A 19036-nucleotide genomic window follows, 5' to 3' on the forward strand; every position below is an offset into this window, starting at 1 on the left:
GGAGCTGTAAGGTTGCAGGTCTGCCTGGCTCTCTTCTGTGGTCCCAGAAGTCAGAGGTAAAACGGCCTCAGAATGACCTTTCAGCTCCCAGACCACATTTATCCAGCTGTGGAGCCACTGGGCTGGATGAGCTACAGGATTGTGGGTGGAAGCATCCTGGGAGGCTCTGCAGAAACCAACAGCAGAGGTGGCTGTGGTACCGAGGCTGGGAGGAGTCTGGCTTTCATTAAAGAAAAACAGCTCTCCCAAACAGAAGGTGGTTTTTATCCAGAAAAACAGTTGGGAGGGAAAACAAGCAGCTAAGCAGCAACTCTCACCCACTCCTTCCCGGGTCCACCTGGGAGCCAATGCCCCCAGGGTCCAGGACTCTAGACACCTCTTGCGTGGAGAGCAGCTGTCACTAGTCTGAGAGCCACAGAATAGTCAGTGTTAGTGTGGAAGAAGGCAAGAAGAGGTCAGAACTAAGGAACGGAAGGAGGTAACTGCAATAGCCACCCATGGTTGGGGAAGAGTGGAGCATACACACTTGTCCTCCCTTGTCATTTACTCCAGCCCGGGGCTGGAGAGATGACTTCTCAGTTAAGAGTGCTCACAGCCTTTGCAGAGGACTAGAGTTTGGCTCCCAGTTTTAGAGACCTGACACCACCTTCTGGTCTCTTTGGGCACTGCACATGTGTGCATACACTCAGACTATACATAAATTAAAAATATAATGACTCTGTAAAATTAAATAAATTCTAGATGAGTGTTCATTGTTTGATGATATAGTTCTCCTCTACATGTGGTCTCAATATTCAATATTGGAAATGAATTGGCTTTTCATTTGTATGTATTGGCTTTTCAGTGATATGTAGACTTTTCTGCTTACATGTAGTATCAAACTTTCCCTATAAGATAAAGGCAAATTATAGAAAAGCAACTATCTGAACTATATGTGGAATGTGGTTTTTTTTCCTTCTGATTGAGTAAACATGCTATCACTCTAGTTTATTCAGGCTATTACCATCTGGACCAAAAGTCAATGACGGGCATCGCAGTGGGTGTTGGCATAGCCTTGACCTGTATCCTCATCTGTGTTCTCATCTTGATATACCGAAGCAAAGCCAGGTGCGGTTCCCCTGTAGATGCTGGTGCTGGGCCTGGGTGACAGCTCATGGGTATATAGTTGCTGTGCCAATTGTGAGAACCTACAGTGATGCCAGGTGGGTGTGGTGCCAGTCTTTCATCCCAGCCTGCAAGAAGCAAAGGCAGAAAAGTCCCTGTGGCTCATTAAGCCAGTTAACAGAAATGTTGAGCTCCAGATTCATTGAGAGACCATGTCTCAAATGTAAGGTGGGGAGCGATTGAGGGAGACCCCTGGGTCATACATGCAAACACAGATGCATGCCACACACACACACACACACACACAGAGAGAGAGAGAGAGAGAGAGAGAGAGAGAGAGAGAGAGACTTATGCAGAGAGATATGCTGTAATGATTAAAATATTTAAACGAAAGCAGCTGCAGGAAACAAATTGAAATCAAGTGCCTTGTAACATAACTGGGTATTTTTCTCCTTAAAATGAATGTTATGTTACAGGGTTTTACAGCTTGGAATGTGCTGAATTTATACTGAGATCATTTTCCAGCCATTTGGGGGAAAATGCTGTGCCAATAAAAAAATCCCTAAATGAGGATTTGGTTTCTGCATCTCTGTGTGGTTCTGAGAAAATGAGAAGTACATCTGAGAGATTGGCTGCTGCTTTTGTGTGTTTTAATGGTGTGCTTGAACCAGCACAGCCCTTCCCCCAGAAGATTCCTTAAGACTTCACGTCTAAGCGGTGGGACCAGATAGGCCTCAGACATGCACTAGGAGAAACACAGAGCAAGTGGCTGGAATCACAGACAGCACTGAGGCTGAGGGAGTAGAGTCAGCTCTTAGCTGTCAGGCAGGTCAAGCACTGCAGCAGTGAGCCAAGTTAATGATCTAGTATTTAATTTCCAAAGTTTTTGAGACACAGGCATTCAAAAGGCCCAGTGTTTTAAAACCCAGGACTAAAGAGCTCAGTTAGGATCATGAAGCCCTGGATTCAGTCTTCAGCACTTCGTAAAGCCAGTCGTGGTTTTACGTGCTTCTCGTGGTCAGGGAGCCCTCAGAATGCCTTGGTGCATAAAGGTGAGCTCAGTCCTCAAAACCACAAGGTAGGAGCGAACTGAGTCTTGCTAGTTAGTTGTCCTGTGAACCTCACATGTGCATGCACACACAGACACACACAGAGAGAATAAATGATATAAAGGTTTAAAACACGATAAATGAATAGATCTACAGATATTTTCTGCTACAAGTTTAAGGCCAGTCTAGGATACACAAGTCACTGTCTCAAAAAAAAAAAAAAAAAAAAAAAGAAAGTTATGATTTAGTACACTTGCCCACGCCCACTGAGGTGAGAAGGTTTTCTTATCAATCTTTCAGGAAGTCATCCACCTCTAAGACAGCACAGAGTGCAACCCAGCCGTTATCCCGAGCCAGTGCCTCTGTAGCAGCGGCAAGTGACATGGGGAAGAACCTGGAGAGAACTGCGGAGAATGAAGAATCCTTGGTACCCATGATGCCAAGCAGCTTCATTGATGCGAAGGTTTGCTGCTACTGATGCTTCTCTTTTTATGACACATGCTTCTCTCTTTATGGGAAATTAACTTAGCAGAAAGTGTGTTGTAGAATCCACCCAGTTTTCAGAGAAAAGTACAAAGAATGGAAGATTCAGGAAGAGATGGGAAAGATGGGCGCCATTTTTTAGGATTATGAGTGTTTTGCCTTCACGTATCTCTGTGCAGCACACATGTGCCCAGTGCTCAAGGGGCAGAAGAGGAAATGAAGTGAAATGAATTTCACCTCTGGAAGTGAAATTACAGATGGTTGTGAGCTGCCATGTGGGTCCTGAGAACTTGCCCTTGGTTCTCTGAAAGAACAGCCTGTGCTTTTAACCACTGAGCCATCTCTGTCACCTCCAAAAAAAAACAATTGTTTTAAAATAAAAAAGATCAGGGCTGGAGAGGTGGCTCAGCAGTTAGGAATACTTCCTGCTCTTCCTGAGGTCCCAGGTTCCATTCCCGGCACCCATATGGTATAACTCCACTTTACAGGGATCTGGCTCCCTCTCCTGACCTCAGGCAAAACACTTGTATGCATAAAATAAAAATAATGATCTTCACAGACATCTAAAGCACCTGCTTCCCTTGATGGCCCGAGGAAGTAGAGTACTCCAAGGAACCATCACCAGAGGGTGCTACCCCTTGTCTTTACCAAGTGATGAGTGTTATAGAAACCAGCTCACACCGGTCAGCCTTGTCACATTCTCACAGGAGCTCCATCACCACTAACTGCACACACACACACCTCAGCAAAGAAGGTCTTCTAGATTGTTAAAAGGATTCTTAGAAAGGAAGATGATGTAGCAGCTGCTTCTTGTGTCCTGCAGGGCTGAACTAGTCAAGCAGCCTCATGCAAGAGGTTTATCCTTCAAAGACCCTTTCTGGAAGCTTACAGTGACTAAAACACTTTAAAGTTTTACTAGAGTTCATATTAATTTTTTGTGTTTGTTTATTTGGTGATTCTGACATATGTGGCCATTTGTATGTTGTGATGCACGGGTGTGGGAGTTGGTTCTGTTTTTCCATTCTGTGAGTTCTAGGGATTGAACTCAGGTCATCAGACTTGGTGGCAAGTGCTTTCTCCTGCTGAGCCATTTTGCCTGCCCACAAGCTCATATTAATTGTGTGCAATCATTTAACAGACATGGTATACTCATATCAAGCACAATGTTACATGCTGAATTGATTTCTGCTGTTGTGTTTGTCTTGTCTGCAGCCTGTTAAAGGCTTTTCTCCTCCCCACCTCCTCTCTCTCTCTTGTAACCCAGACTGGCCTCAAATTCACTATGTGGACAAGGTAGCCCTGGATTCCTGATTCCTCAGCCTCTATCTCTACCTCTTAAGCTCTGGGATTATAGGCTTGCACCTCCACATCCCGTTTACATGGTTTTGGGGATCAAACCCAGGGCTGGCTTCATACTAGGCAAGCAGTTACAAGTGAGCCTTGTCCCCAGGCCCTAGAATCCAAAGTTTCTAAAGAACAGTACATATTGTGGTTCTATTATCATCAGTGGTAGCAGATACAAGAAAAGACAGGGAAGAAACACAGTAAAGGAGAGATGGAGAAGATGGAGAGAAAGGCAGCCAGTCTGAAATCAGAGCAGCCGGAGGCTGAGCTATCCCCTTGGTTGGCCTGCAGATGACGCCTCGCTTTTGGTTAAAAATATTTTTTGAGAGAATTTGAATATTGCTATTCAAATATTTCAGTCATGCAAAAAAAAAAAGGTTGAATGGAGAATCTGATGAAGAAATGTACAAGAATTCATTACAAACTCATCATAATTCCAAACGCTTGCTTTCTGTAGCAGAAAAATTTTATCGGCATAGCCTTTTATTCCAAATCGTTAATTGTGCTCCAAGCTTTTAATGAGGATAGGAACTAATTTTAAATAAGCACATATAGAGAAAGGGTTGTGGGTGGGTACGGAGTAAGTAAGCCAGGCTGGGTGTGGTAGCATATTTCTATCATCCCCTAGTACACAGGAGGCTAAGGAGCAAAGACCATGAGTTCCAGACCAGCACAGGCTACATAGGTAAACCCAGTCTTTAAAATTAATTAATTAATTAATTAATTATATGGCTGAACCTGACATGTTTTTTTTTTCTTGTGATTTGTACAGGTATTTGTCTGCTTATGTCTGCACCACATATGTGCCTTGTGTGTATATAAGCCAGAAGAGAGCATAGAGTAGTCTCCTTAAGCTGGAGTTATGGATAACTGTGAGCCACCATGTGTGTGCTGGGAATAAAACCTGGGTCCTCTGGAAGAAGAGGCAGTTCTTTTAGCCACTAGACCATTACTCCCACCCTGATATGTTTTTGATCACAAATACATGTCCTGAATATGTTTTCTCCCATGTAGGAGAGGTCACCATATGTGACTGTTGTCTTCTTTGGACATTTAAAATCTTTGTGTACTTCAAATCTCTCTTTAATACTGAGATACTTCCCCTTTTCATTTTCTCAGGGAGGGACTGACCTGATCATCAACAGTTATGGTCCCGTGATTAAAAACAACACTAAGAAAAAGTGGCTTTTTTTCCAGGACACTAAGAAGATTAAAGTTGAACAGGTAATCCACCCATGTGAGGAGAATCCTTTAAAGTCGGTGGCATAAGAAATGATAATTAGAAAGACTGGGAAAATGTAAATGAAGCATTTTGGCCGACCTGGTTTGATTCTGATTATGGAGAGCGGTGGTGGGTGGAAAGACGTTGGGACTGTAATCTGAAGTATGTTTTTCAGTGGGGTGTGTGAAGACTTGGGAGAGAGGAATGTAAGGAGTTATGTGGAAATAACCAGAGGCTTTGTTGTTTTTATTTGGTTGGTTTTGTTTGGTTGTTTGGGCCAGGGTTTCTCTGTGTAGCTCTGGCTGTTCTGGAATTTGCTCTCTAGACCAGGCTGGCCTCCAACTCACAGATCCTCCTACCTCTGCTTCCTGGGTGCTGGGATTAAACAGCTTGTCAGCACTGCTGGTTTAGGAGGCCAGCCCAGGGGGTTGGATCACCTGGAGCCTAAGTAACAGATGATTGTGACTCAAATTATGTGGTTACTATCTTTCCAGAGCAATATGTGCTCTCAATCTCCAGCCCCACCAAGAAGGTTTTAGTTCAGAAGTGCTCTCAGCCTTCTAGGGAGAGCCGTTGACCCAGCACAGTCCAGTCATCATGTTTTCTTTTGGTTTGGTTGTTTGGTTTTTAGTTTTTGTTTTTACCAAAGAATTTATTTCATGTATGTGAATACACTGTCACTATCTTCTGATGCCAGAAGAGGGCATCAGATCCCATTACAGATGGCTGTGAGCCACCATGTGGTTGCTGGGAATTGAACTCAGGACCTGTGGAAGAATAGATAGTGCTCTTAACAGCTGAGCCATCTCTCCAGCCTGGTTTTCAGTTTTTCAAAACAGGGTTTCTTTGTGTAATCTTCCCTGTCCTGTAACTAGCTCTTTGGATCACGTTTGTATTGAACTCAGACATCCTCCTGCCTCCGACTCCCAAGTGCTGGGATTAAAGGCATGCACCACTCCCACCAGCACAATGGTGACCTTTTGTCCACACACTTGACCAATCTGCTATCTCATGGCTACCTTATTTATTTTTGCCTAGACTCAAAGAAGATTTCCTCAGGCCGTCTGCTTTTACCAGCCAGGCACCACCGTGCTGATCAGCGAAGACTCCCCTAGCTCCGCAGGGCAGACCGCCAGCTTCCCAAGACCTTTTGGGCCCACCACCCTCGACACTGAGCATTCAGCGAACAGTGAAGGCAGCCATGAGACAGGGGATTCTGGAAGGTTCTCCCATGAGTCCAATGATGAGATACACCTGTCCTCTGTCATCAGCCGCACACCCCCGCTCTCGAATCCCCTCGCTGGTGGTGATCCTGATGTGGGTGCTGCACAGAAGAGACTCGGAGACCCTGCCCAGCCCTTGCCAGCTGAGCAGACCTCAGCCCCACAGCCAGCATCCGCAGGGCTGCGGTGTGCTGCCGAGGGCTTTCCCGGCTAGACAGCCATGCTCAGGTACCCACAACCAGCATCTGTTCGAAGGACAATGAACAGGAAGCAAAGCCTTTTGTGAAAATCTTGATGTCTTACTCTTTATCGGGTTTTTTTTTTTTAATCTTTTTAAAGATTTTTTAATTATTTTTAAGCTCACGAATTTTGAATGTTTCAATTGTCAACAATGTGAAAAAGGCCAGTCAAGCATCTTGACTGGACTCTTAAGATGTTTCACTGGAGCGGAGGGAAGACTGCCTGAGCCCTCTGCTGAATAGCTACCTCAGTTTGCTGACTCTGAAGACAACCGTGCTGCCTCCTTCGTAGTGCTGGTTTCTCTCAGCGCCGTAACCAGCGGGACTTCCTAGTGACGCTGAGTGTCCGTTGTGTGTGTGATGGTGATGTGTGTGATTGAAGGAGTCCGATGGGTAGAAGAGGAAGAATGTTGATCTGAAGCTCTGATTTTTTTTTTTTTTTTTTTTTTTTTTTTTTTTAAGAACTGTGAGACCTGCATGATTTGGATAATGTAACACCTCTATGTGAGGAGAAAATATGGGAGTATATTTATTTCAGTGGATGAAACAAATAACGTCTCTTTGGAGAAGAAACCCATTCCATAGTATATGGCAGATGGTATCCTTGCAAAGCTGTTGGGTTTGGAGCACCAGAGCAGGAGAATTTTGCTCCGGCCTGTACTGTCCTGCCCTCAGCCTGCGAAAGCCACTGTTCCCTTTGTCCCACAGCCAGCCAAGGGCTGCGCTGTCTCTTGTGGAACATCTACAGAGTTTCTAGAGCTAGCTGCAAAATACAGTGTAGGGAAGTGGATTTTTTTTTTTTTTTTTTTTTTTTTGATGGCTCAGATTTTCTTTTTTAAAACCTCAGTTCGGCTTCAAATGGGACAAAGAAACGTTATTAAATATTAAGAATGAACATAAACGGAACAGCAGAGCGTAAGACAAAATTAAGATTTTCATAGTAGCAGTGCCTTCCAATATATATTATGAAAATTTTGCCTTATACCTTTTTAATATTCACAAAGATGTCTAGGAAAAAAGGTACCAAAACTTTGCCTTAAAAAAAAAAAAAAAACCGCAAGCTTGGATCTTACTGATAGTTGTTTGCTATCTGGCACCTTGCTGGAGCTCCCCACCACCCTAGCGGCTGAGCCCCACTAACATCGGAAGTGAGTTCATCCTCTGCCTGGTGTGAAACGGCAAATCCAAATAATCGTTTACTCCTCTGTAGAGCGGGCCTTCTCTCCGAAGGTCAGGAGGCGACACACGAGGTGCTACGTGGGAGGGCAGAGGCTGAGCGGAGAGAAGAAACAAGTCCTTAACCTTAATCATGAGTTTTGCCCTCCCCCAAGTGTTTGGAAAATGGCTTTTGAATCGCGTTTTAAAAGAGGAGCCCTCCGTGGGTTTTCCCTTGAAACCATCCCTCCGCGCACAGACAAGGCGGGTCCTGCCAAATGGTGTTCTAAAGTCGAGGGAATCCCACAGTCACCCTGGTGTCCTCTACTGTGATGGCCTGACACTGCCATAGTTTTCATCGGGAGTCTAAGGTTTGTGCCAAATTGGACTTGCTTGGAAGCCGGCCGACAAGATGTGCCAGGCGCCATTTCTCGGCACAGCTCTGTCCCTTTCACTGTGGGCTTCTCAGCAAAATGGGGGGTGGGAGGGAGAGAAAGAAAAAAGAAAGAAAGAAAAAAAAAGCAGAGCTTTAGGTGAACGAGCGAGGAGAACGACTTCCTTCCCCGCCCTCGTGCTCCTGTATACTACCTCCTTTATCGTTGTCCTAGTGTTACTGTTGTTTCCTGTACTCAGGGACTTTTTGTTACTCTCGAGCTCATGATGCATGGGCGGGGGCATTGACAGGGTATGGCGTTGTTTGGTTCGTTAGTAGTAGGAGTATGTGGGCCGACTTCTCTCGGTGTCTGAAATGAAGGGGCACAATGGGACCGGTGGTTTTCAGTCGTCAGAAGCAAACAGAATGTAAAGGGGAAAGCAGGTTTAGGGCCGTACGGTTTAAACCACGTTCCCTGCCAGGATCATCTGAAAGGCCGAGACCGGACAGTCCCGGGAGAAAGTGCTCTATTTAATGACGAATAGGCCCTTAGTTATGCTAGACCTTTAGCTTACAATTACTTGCTAGTTCATTTTTGTTCTTATACAGACTTTTCTGTCAATTTTGTTACCAAAGAATTTCCAGTAGACAGTAAAATTTCTATAAGTACCTTCATTCCAATTCACTAAAAACAGTTATTAATAGACTTGAATACAAGTCATTTCTAACCCTAAAATGAAGGGTTTGTATTGATAGTTACAGTTGATTAGGCTAGTAACATAAACTACCTTACTGTCACAGAGAGTTTAAAATACATTGCTGTAATATCCTTGCCAGCAGATAGTTACAAACTATTTAAAGTGTAAGGTTTTTTTTTCCCCCTTCAACAAGTAAAGAAACCTTCAACTCTGTAGTATTAATGCATTTTCAAATTGTTGGAATTACTTGTTGGAGAGAAAAAAAAAAAACAAATCTTACTACTAATCTCATGGACTAAGGTATTTAATGTTTAACAGAGGCTTTCAGCTTGGTGAAAGCCAGCTTCTTTGAAGTCTGAAATTCTAACTAAAGTGTGAAGGTTATCATGTCTTCCTCAAGGGTTCATTACGTCACTGTATTCAACTCCAAATAAGCCGGCATGCAAATTAGGAAGTATTTCATTTTCCAAAAACGTATTTGCTGGAAGAGGGGATAACCTGCTTGCCTGTCATTTTTAATGTCAAATATTACAGTATACTGCTCATCAACATTTTCATACCAAAGACCATTAAAATATATAGTTTAGCCTGTAAATAAGGATGAGCAGGTTTGAAATAAACTTATTTAGAAGCAGATAGGGAACATAGCTTTAGTGGCAAAAAGAAAATATCGAAAGGCTAAGTTTACATAGTTAAAGGCAATACAGTTATATTGGTATTTATCAGTGTTTTTTTATTCGAGTACTTTATATCAGCAAATTAAAAAGAAATTTAAAACCAAAGATATTTAAGGTTACCTCAGAATGTAGGGAAATTTAGCTGTACCTTGAACTGTTGTTTGTTGTTTTGTGTTAACAAACTGTCTCTCTAGAACCTCTCCTCTGTGTCCAGACAGCATCCTAAGGATTTTCCATGAAATCTGCTCATTCAGCCACAGGGATGTTTTGCTAAATGGTGTGATACTTCCATGCAGCCTGTGAGTGTGACAGGTCGACAGAGAGAACACCAGGCTCCTCTGTTATGGAATACTCTGGGAACCCCTACATCATCCTGCATAGTCTGCATTCCTATTTAAGTCATTCTCCAGTTGCTCGGAGCCCGAGGAAAGCCCAGCGTGCCACCGTTCAGGTGGGCGGTACCGTAGGTTCAAATACAGCTCCTAAATTGTAAGATTTTCATTTCGTCAAAGAAGCTGGGCTTTTGATCTCAAATGAAAATCTGGGTGAAGAAGAATGAATTTTTACAGAATCTAGAGATTTATACAAGACCCATTTGTCCATTGGGTGATTCTTTTTTTTTTTTGAGTACCAAGGGGATTAGATGCTACTGACGATGTACTCTCTTGCCTTTACCTCAGACATGAGCAATGGCAGCAGTGTGGTACTGTGCACTGTTTGTCTATCTTTTGAAGGACTTCTGCAAAAAGCATAAAAAAGGCTCACAGCCGACCACTCAGGAGTACCGCACAAGTCCTTAGAAAGGCCATTGGAATCAGTGCTTCGTGTCATCGAAGGCTGGCATGATGTCCTGTAATCAGTTGCAGCCATTGGAGGAAGGGGCAGGGTACATTTTAGGAAATGCTACCCATGGGTCACTCAGTACCTGTCGTAGTTCATGATTCGATTCTGTACACTTGGATATCAGATGTTCATTTTGAATACTGGGTATGGAAAAAGAGTTTGAACTGTATTGTAAAGAGCTGGTACCTGAGGCCAACCATGTATTTTGCAAGATTTTCATCCTGAAAATATACTACATGTGTCCCTGATAAAATTGCTTTGGTAGAAGTTAAAAAAAAATCACTCCTGTGCTGTGTAAGCTCAGAGCGGTGGGTTCTGGAGACCACCATCTGCATCCATTTGTCTAATTGTGAATTGTTTAGAAGGCAACCATAGGCTCTCTGTCAGGTTGATCACGCTCAGGACACAAGTTCACAGGCTGGTGCAATGCTTGTGTTACAGGCTTATCTAGCAGATGGGTACCAGATCAATTTCTTTTCCAAGTTCCTCTTATCAAACTAGCACTAATTTAGTGTTTGTCAACAGCAACACACAGTCAAAACTCTTTCTTTTTGAGGCATTTTCCTGCTGTGAAACCCTCACTGTCCTTGAACCTATGATATGTGTAAACCAGGCTGGCTTTGAACCACTTGTGACCCTGCCGCCACATCCTCTGATGCCCTGAGATTACAGGGGTCGCCCCCAGCCCAGATCTAGGATGAAATGAAGGTACAGACGGGACTAGATCTTTCTGAGGCCTGAAGGAGTCATCTATTCTCTTGCCCGATTCAGCTTTTGAGCTCCTTTTTCTTCAGAACCAGCCACATAGCCCCCTCCTCCTCTTTTCCAGCCCCCCCCCAAAGTTCTTCAGTTTTAATAGTCACTTGATTAGATTATTCTGGCCTTTGTAATCTGAGATGATGTCCTTATATGAACCATATCTGCCAGGTTTCCTTTGTCATAAATGGTAAGATTCTCACAAGTTCTAGGCATTTCTCCGCAGACTTCTGTGGGTGGCCATTATTTCTTCGTACTCTCATAGGGATTCATCAATTCTGTCGGATTCCTCTATCAGAAACATGACACTAGGTTTGCAAGAGATATCAGATCTGATATTCCTTTGCTCCATGGAGACCTTTAAAAGTTCAAGGACCGGAAAAGGTAGACCCTGTATTTGTTGAAAGCACCCATTAAAACCTCTCCCTAAACGTCCCTTTAAGGCAATTCAATTTAAGCTTCATTTACTTCCTAACCCCTCCAGTCTAATCTGTTTTCATGGGGGGAAATCTCTTAAATGTTTGTCTCTGACTGGGTGGGACTTCATCAGAAAGTTTTGGAAATGCTTTTCTCTCTTTGGTGATCACACGTGTAGAGATGGGTTGAGGAAAGGACCACAGTAGGGACCCTGGGTAGAGGAGAAGGACAGGCACTCATTCTTTCGTTTTCAAAGTACCTTGGTGGGCAATGCGATTTCTGCTCTTACTTCACCAGTGGCAGATGTCCACCTGGACGGTGGGCAACTCTGAAGGTCCCCATCATCCTTCCCGAGTCTGACAGCACCAGCGTGTGTCTAGGGAAATCCAACCTTTCTCACCTGCTTCATCTTTTAGTCATGCTTTTCCTGGGATAGTTTAGACCCCAAAGCTCTAGTTGGTTCTGATTTCTGGATCACTTACATTCTGGGCCTCTTTCAGTTTTGAACAACAGTGAGGGTGAGATGCTGGGTATGGAAAAGCTAGCTGTCCTTGAAGCCCCGGACATGTACCAGGTGCAGCCTCTGAGTGCTGAGACTGAAGCGTGCACCTTGCCAGCCCCTTCTTATTGTTGAGATGGGAACTCTTCTCCTGTGGTATCTAGCTTCTCTACCATCTGCAGCGTCTTAGGGTTTTCCTCAGGCCTCTGTGTCCTGCATAATGTGTGATACAGAAATACCCTCCTGACTTACAACCTTGAAAAAAAAAATGTTAGCTGCTACTTTTCCTACAGAACTGTCTTTAAAAAAACAAAACTACTTTTCACTGTGTGGAATCCTATACTGTTTCTTATTTGCCACATTCTCTAATATCTGATCCATTCCCAAACTAAAACCCTTTCTGGAGATAAGCCTGAACACAGACATTACCTCAGCCACTGAGGGTTCAGGAGATGTGTTAAGAAAATTTGTCTGTCTGTTACTGTCTTTGGACAGAAGTTATGTCTGTATGTGTAGCAATTTTTTTTTATTTCAAAGATGTGAATTTAATGAAGTGTGGGAGCCAGTTAAGTTATTTTTTGTAGTGGGTGTTCTGGGTCCTGCCACTCCCTGCTTCCTTGTAAGGGCACCATTTCCTGGCTTCCTGGTGGACTGTGGAGCTGCGCTACATTCGATTTCTGCTCGTCTCAGGGGACCAGCTCTGCAGATTCCATCTCATGAAGAAAGTGAATGTTTGCCTTGATTCTGAATGTATTTTTAAAAATGTCTTCTTAAAACATATTTTTTGTTTAATAATGTGGGTTTGTTTTCTTTTCCTAGCATGATAGTGAATATTTTTTAGTACCCCACACCCCTACCCCCGGAAGTTTATATTCTACCCTTCAGGTCATGCCAAAAATGAATAAAAGTTTAAATGCCAAAATGTTTATAAAAACTGCTGTCTACATACTGATTGATTGCACAGTTTAAATAAAACCTTTCCTTAGTTAAAAAAAAAAAATCCCAAAGGCATGTGTTTTTCTTCTTTGGGTGCTAGAGAATAAAAACCTTTGGTTTGGCTGGGGAATGGTGGGGTACGCCTGTGATCCCAGCACTGGGGAGGCAGAGGCAGATAGATCTCTGAGTTCAAGACCAGCCTGGGCTACACAGCGAAATCGTGTGTGTGTGTGTGTGTGTGTGTGTGTGTGTGTGTGTGTGTGTGTGTGTGTAGGGGATAGGGGTGGGAAGTGTGCTGTGTTGGAGAATATCTAGAACTGGAGCTAGAGAGATGGCTCAGTGGGCAGTGTGCTTGCCGAACAAGCCAGATGACCTCAGTTTGATACTGGAACCATGCAGAGGTTAAAGGGGAAAAAAATAACTGTAAAAAAATTAACAAGTTTGAGTTAATAAACAGTAAAGCCCTAAACAAAAGAGAAAATATAATGCCTTCTATTATTTTTAATTTTAAAGGTATATTCTTTATATGTATGAGTATTTTGTCTATATGTATGTATGTGCAAAGTGCCCACTGAGATCAGAAGATGGCACCAGATCTCTGGAACTACAGTTACTGTTTGAGCTGCCATGTTGGTGCTGGGAACCGAACCTGGGTCCTCAGCAAGAACAGCAAATGCTCTAATCACTGAGCAAGCAGTGTCTCCATCCCAGTGTGTGTGTGTGTGTGTGTGTGTGTGTGTGTGTGTGTGTGTGTGTGTTATAAGTGGTTGTAAGCTTCGAAGTGTAGATGCTGGGACCACCCTTAACCACTGAGCCATCCCTCCAGCCTAAATTATACAATTGACAGTACACAGGATTGTCCTTGCTAGAAGTCTAAACAAATATCAGAGTGAAAAGCCTATGGGCCATGTTCTTTAACCACACGGTAATGAGATGGGAGGCTAATTATGGGAAGCAGAATGCTAGACACTTCTGAGTGATTTGAGTCTAAACATCCAAATGAGAATAGAACAGAACGGAATAAAGCTTAAGTCAGCAGAGCCAAGCAGTGGCTGAGCATGTGCAAACAGAAAGAACTCCTGGTGCAGTAAAATAGTGCCTGGGAATATAACTCAAGGATGTACGTTAGGGGGTGAGACGGGTGGCTCAATGGGTAAGGGTGATTGCTGCCATCTAATGATGTAAGTTCAATCCTGGGGAGTCACAGTAGAAGGAGAACTGACTCCTGTGCTCACAGATATGCACAGAAATAAGTAAATGTACAAAGATTTTGTTTTAGAATGAAGCTAGAAAAATCGCTGTAAGCGCCAAAGACAAATAGTTGGGAGACCCACTTGACACTCCAAATAAGCTGCGTGTTGTAACTTTAATTTTTTTCAAACCTTATTTTTAATGGTGATTCTTAAACGCTTTCACCTCCCTTGTAGCCAACCACCCACCAGAGGTAGTGGGTAAGAACGGATACGGGTTGGGGATGGGGGACCTGTTTAGAAAGGTGCTTTGGACCAATTCCCATCTGTGTTGTCTGGAAATCCGTAGTTTAGTTCACAGGTTAGCTGCAGCAGCTAGATCCACCCACAAACACTTCACCAGCAGTCCAGTTCGGAGGAGTCAGGATAACGAACAGGAGCCAGCAGCAGTGGCACTACCTAGCAAAGACAGCCGGGCTTCGGAGGAGTCAGGATAACGAACAGGAACCAGCAGCAGTGGCACTACCTAGCAAAGACAGCCAGGCTTCAGCCTCAGCATGAGGGACCCAGAGGAATGCCAGGGGAAGTTCTCAGCTATACCTCTCAGGGAAGGGAAGGTCAGCAGACTGGATCTTCTGATCCACACGCATTGCACAGCTAGCTGTACCAGCAAGCCAAGCTCCCAAACATCACGTGGCCTCTACATGCCTTGCCTCACGTGGGAGTCTGTCTCAGCTGACATCACTGCCAGTCAGCCTGAGTCCTCAGAAGTGGTAAGGAACTGCAGCAAACCACACGCTTTTTCGTGTGTTTCTTTCTATGGAAATGCAGCTCAACTATGCAATGGAAGACGGACCAATCAACACACGTGTCATTAACAAAGAACCTTTCATCATGTGTCCTTTCTACTGCTTTAGCAGAAACATCCTTTGCTTCATGGGTCTGCCTTAGTCTTTGACCTGTGTCCACTTCAGCAAAATGTTCCTTTATTTGTTTGCCCCAGCAAAATGACTTTCCAAAGAAACAGTACATTTCCACTCCAGGAAACCCATTCCTGTAATCTCAGCACTTGGGAGGTGAAGGATCAAGAATTGGGATCATCCTCGGCTACATAGCAAGTTTAAGGACAGCCTGGGCTACATAAAAAAAATTGATCTCTAAGTAAGAAAAATTAATGTACTGGTCTGTGTATACAATAGGATATTACTCCCCCCCCCAGAGAAATGAAATTGTTGATAGATATACGACGTGGATGAATCATGAAAACAGGCTTTTAAGGGCTTAAAATGGGCACATTTCTGTCTCTTAAAAGAGATTTCATAAAATGCCAACCATTCCATATTTTGAGAGTTGTTTTTGCTCTAAGCCTTGCCCTGGTCTTACCTAGTTCCAGCTTGGGTTTCATTCACAGACACCTGCGCATCTCCCTTATTCTCAGAACATTCTCTCAAGCTGCAACTGCCTATACTGGGAATATTTGCGCCCTGAAAAAAACCTGCCTTTTCCGGTTACTGGGAAAACACAGAGCAAAGCGAGGCAAGAACCCTATGTGGCAGCCATACTGGTGTCCTCAGGGGTCACATACAGGATGTGTGAGTTTTCTTTCTTTTTAAATTGTTTTTAATTTTTTCATGTAATATGTTTCGATCATATTCTTTGCCCTTCCCCAAGTTCCCCCAGGACCTCCCAACCTCCCCGGCTCCCTAACTTCATTTTTTTTTCTCTCACTCTAGAAGAGTGAAATAAAGAAAGAAAGACAAAAATACCAAACTATTACAGACAAACCATGGAGTCCGTGACCACGAGGCCTGACCCTGGAGTGTGGTTTTACAGGGGACGCCCTTAACAATATGTTCTGCAGCTTTCCGTTTCTCCTTCATTTCCTTAGTAGGTTTCTCTGTCTCCACGTAACCTTGAAAACGTGTGTTGACCTGAATTCTCTTCTTAGCCGTCCTTGTTGATCCCGGGTGACTCTTCATTCAGATCTGTGGCCTGGGTCTGTCCACGCTCACTGAGATGCTTTCTAACAGTGGAGTCTGTTTGCTCCCTTGCATGTCTCAGAGCAAGAGATGCTGTAAAGATCACCTCAGGAGCTCATAACCGCTTCTCGTGGACTTGAGTGCAGCAAGGTGAAGGGATATTTTTGAAAGAAATGTCACCATTTGAGGGGCATAAGAAGATGAGATAATAGTTGGTGGAAAGAGCCTGTATTAGTGACTTTCTCTGCTGTGGCAAAATATCTAACCAGAGCGACTTAAGGCTTTGCTTTGGTTCTCGGGCCAGCATGGCGGGTAGCTGGAGCTACCTGTCACAGCCTCAGCCAGGAAGCAGAGACAAGTGATGCTCAGCTCACTTCCTCTTTATTCAGTACAAGCCCCCAGGAAATACGGCGGTGCCCGTGGGGAAAACCTTTCACCTCATTTAACTAATTCCTCACATGTGCCCTGAGGCCAGTCTCCCAGGTGGTTCTAGATCCCGACAAAAGGACAGTTTTCTCCTGTGACTGGGTGGACTGTGTCAATATGGTGCTACTTCAGGTTCCCCCCCCCCACACACACACATAAAGATTTGAGTCCACGCTGCTGGAACAGTAGCAGCGCTGAGGCACAGTGACAACTCCTAACAGGGATCTGACATTGCCCTGTTGAACAGACTAGAAGGATGTGACAGACTCGAAAGTGTGAAGAGCATTTGTGTGTGTGCCTGTGTAAAAACACCCCGTCTCCCTTCCTGGTCCCCATGAGTCTTAAGATGAGGATACGGGTATGTTTTGAGTGACAGTCCCAATTTGTTCTGCTCTTTGTGTGTGTCCATGTAGTAATCCATTCCTACAGTGTTCTAGAATTGGCCAGATGCATTAGCCAGTGAGACACAAGCCACCACATAGGAAGTGCTTGCACAGGAAGGTTTGCCCTCCCTTTATGTTTTAGCAAATCCTATGAGCATTGTCATCTGAAAGAGCCCAGACCATAGGGCTGGATGCTGCCCCACCGCACACCATCTACTTACCAGACCGTTGATCCTTTGGCCACCAACTGACCACAGATTCCTGAAATACTTTGTGGTACTACAAATCGCCATTCTATCGGGGTCCAGCATAGGCTGCCTGTCCACAGAGTTATAAGCAACTGAATGATTGTGTAAACCACTGAGGTTATACAGCATTGATATACAATAACTTATAAATACCATCAGTGCAGATGTGATCTCCCCAGGTACTAGTATATGCATAACCTAAGGTATTATTATCTTTCTATCACCTGAACTTCCCAATCTCAGACCTAGAGTGTTCAAACCTGAGCCCATCGTCCCCCATGCCACCACCAGATCACTCTCCCCGAGTCCATCCCACAGAGGCGAGGCTGGCAGCAAGTTCATGGCTGGTGCCTCACACAGTGTCGTGGTCACTGCTTTGTACAGTTCCCCGCCTCCTTCACCCCACCTCGGTGTGTGAGGCACCCACTCACTTCTTGGAAATCATTTCATAGTTGGTACTGCTTACACTGTGTCTCTTTCGTAATTCAGGTGCCACAAGGATAGCTTTAGGAGACCTTTAAGGGGTCATCAGGTCATAAGGGTGCCTCCTGCACAACTTGAATTAGGTGCTGTCTTGGTGCTGTTGTGTGATCAAATGTCCTGACAAAAGCAGCTTAACAAAGGAAGGGTTATTTTGGCTCACAGGTCAAGGCACAGTTCTTCATGGTGGGGAATTCAAAGCAGCAGGTCACACCCACAGTCAGGAAACAGCAGTGGCTGCTTCCTAGTGCTTAGCTCTTTCTCCATTTTAGTCTAGTTTAGTTTTTCAGACAGGGTCTCACTATATGGCCCAGGCCAACCTGGAACTCACTATATAGCCCAAGATGGCCTCACTACATAGACCAGGCTGGCCCTGAATTTACAGATATCTGCCTACTGAGTGCCAGGATTAAAGACGTGGACTACCATGCCCAGCTTTTTTTTTTTTTAAGGACTTATTTTTATTTTAGGTGTATGTATGTATACACACCATGTCTGTGCCAGCAGAGAACACTGGATCCCCTGGAATTGGAGTGATGGATAAGTGTGAGCCAACATGTCAGTTCTGGGAACAGGACCACAGTCACTTGTCTTTCCGAAACAGCAGCTCTTAACCAGTGATCCACCTGTCCAGCCCCTCTGCCCTGCTTTGTCTTTTGACAAGGTCTCTCAGTGAACCTGGTTATTGTTTTGGGCAGACTGTGTATGAGAAGATGAGAATCCCGTTTTGGTTAGTTATAGGCCCTTCTGTGCTTAAGAGCACTTATCAGACATACTTGTCTAAGGTTGAATATAGAAGCAAACAGTATTTTTTACCTGATGAAAGATTGGAGGCTGCACCTAGTTTCTCTTATAGCACAAGAAAACCTAACAACGAGCGAGCGTTCAGAGAATGTCAGAGCTTGAAGACACCATAGTGATGAAGTCCTTTATAAGTCTAACCTCAAGAGTGTGTGCTTCAGTTGTCTCGGGTCACACAGATCAAGGGAAGAATGTGGACCACTACTGGAATCTAATTTACGCTCCCCTTGAATTGGGATGGGGGAATTTCGCTACAACTTGTCCATGGGAGGTCACCTTTCCCACTGCTCTTCTGGTGTTAATTCCAGGCGCTGTTTTGAACAACCCAATCATTGCGCCTCCAAAGAAGGGGGCGTTGTAGAAACACGAGTTCGAGCCATGGGCTCCGGGAAAGTAGGGTGCCCACATATCCACCCAGAACTATGCTGCTTTCTCTGACAAAGTTTTTCTAAAATCTGACTGCGAGGCCAAAGCGCGTGCGGTGGCTGGGATGAAGTTGGGAGCTGCTGTT

The 19036-nt window shown here is 44.3% G+C and overlaps 1 protein-coding gene across 1 annotated transcript in view; it reads left to right on the plus strand.

The window, feature by feature from the left end:
• The window catches only part of PRTG (protogenin), a gene marked incomplete at both ends in the record, with an annotated part of 92309 nt that extends 85670 nt beyond the window's left edge, over positions 1-6639 (plus strand). Inside the window, 4 exons of the mRNA XM_080934337.1 lie at positions 987-1107; positions 2454-2616; positions 5100-5204; positions 6241-6639. Coding sequence (XP_080790463.1) covers positions 987-1107; positions 2454-2616; positions 5100-5204; positions 6241-6639 — 788 coding nt within the window. The remainder of the gene's footprint in view (positions 1-986; positions 1108-2453; positions 2617-5099; positions 5205-6240) is intronic.
• Between the last annotated feature and the right edge of the window lie 12397 nt (positions 6640-19036).

This window comes from Micromys minutus, assembly GCF_963924665.1.
Source record: "Micromys minutus genome assembly, chromosome: 21".
Classification (NCBI taxonomy): Eukaryota; Metazoa; Chordata; class Mammalia; order Rodentia; family Muridae; genus Micromys; species Micromys minutus.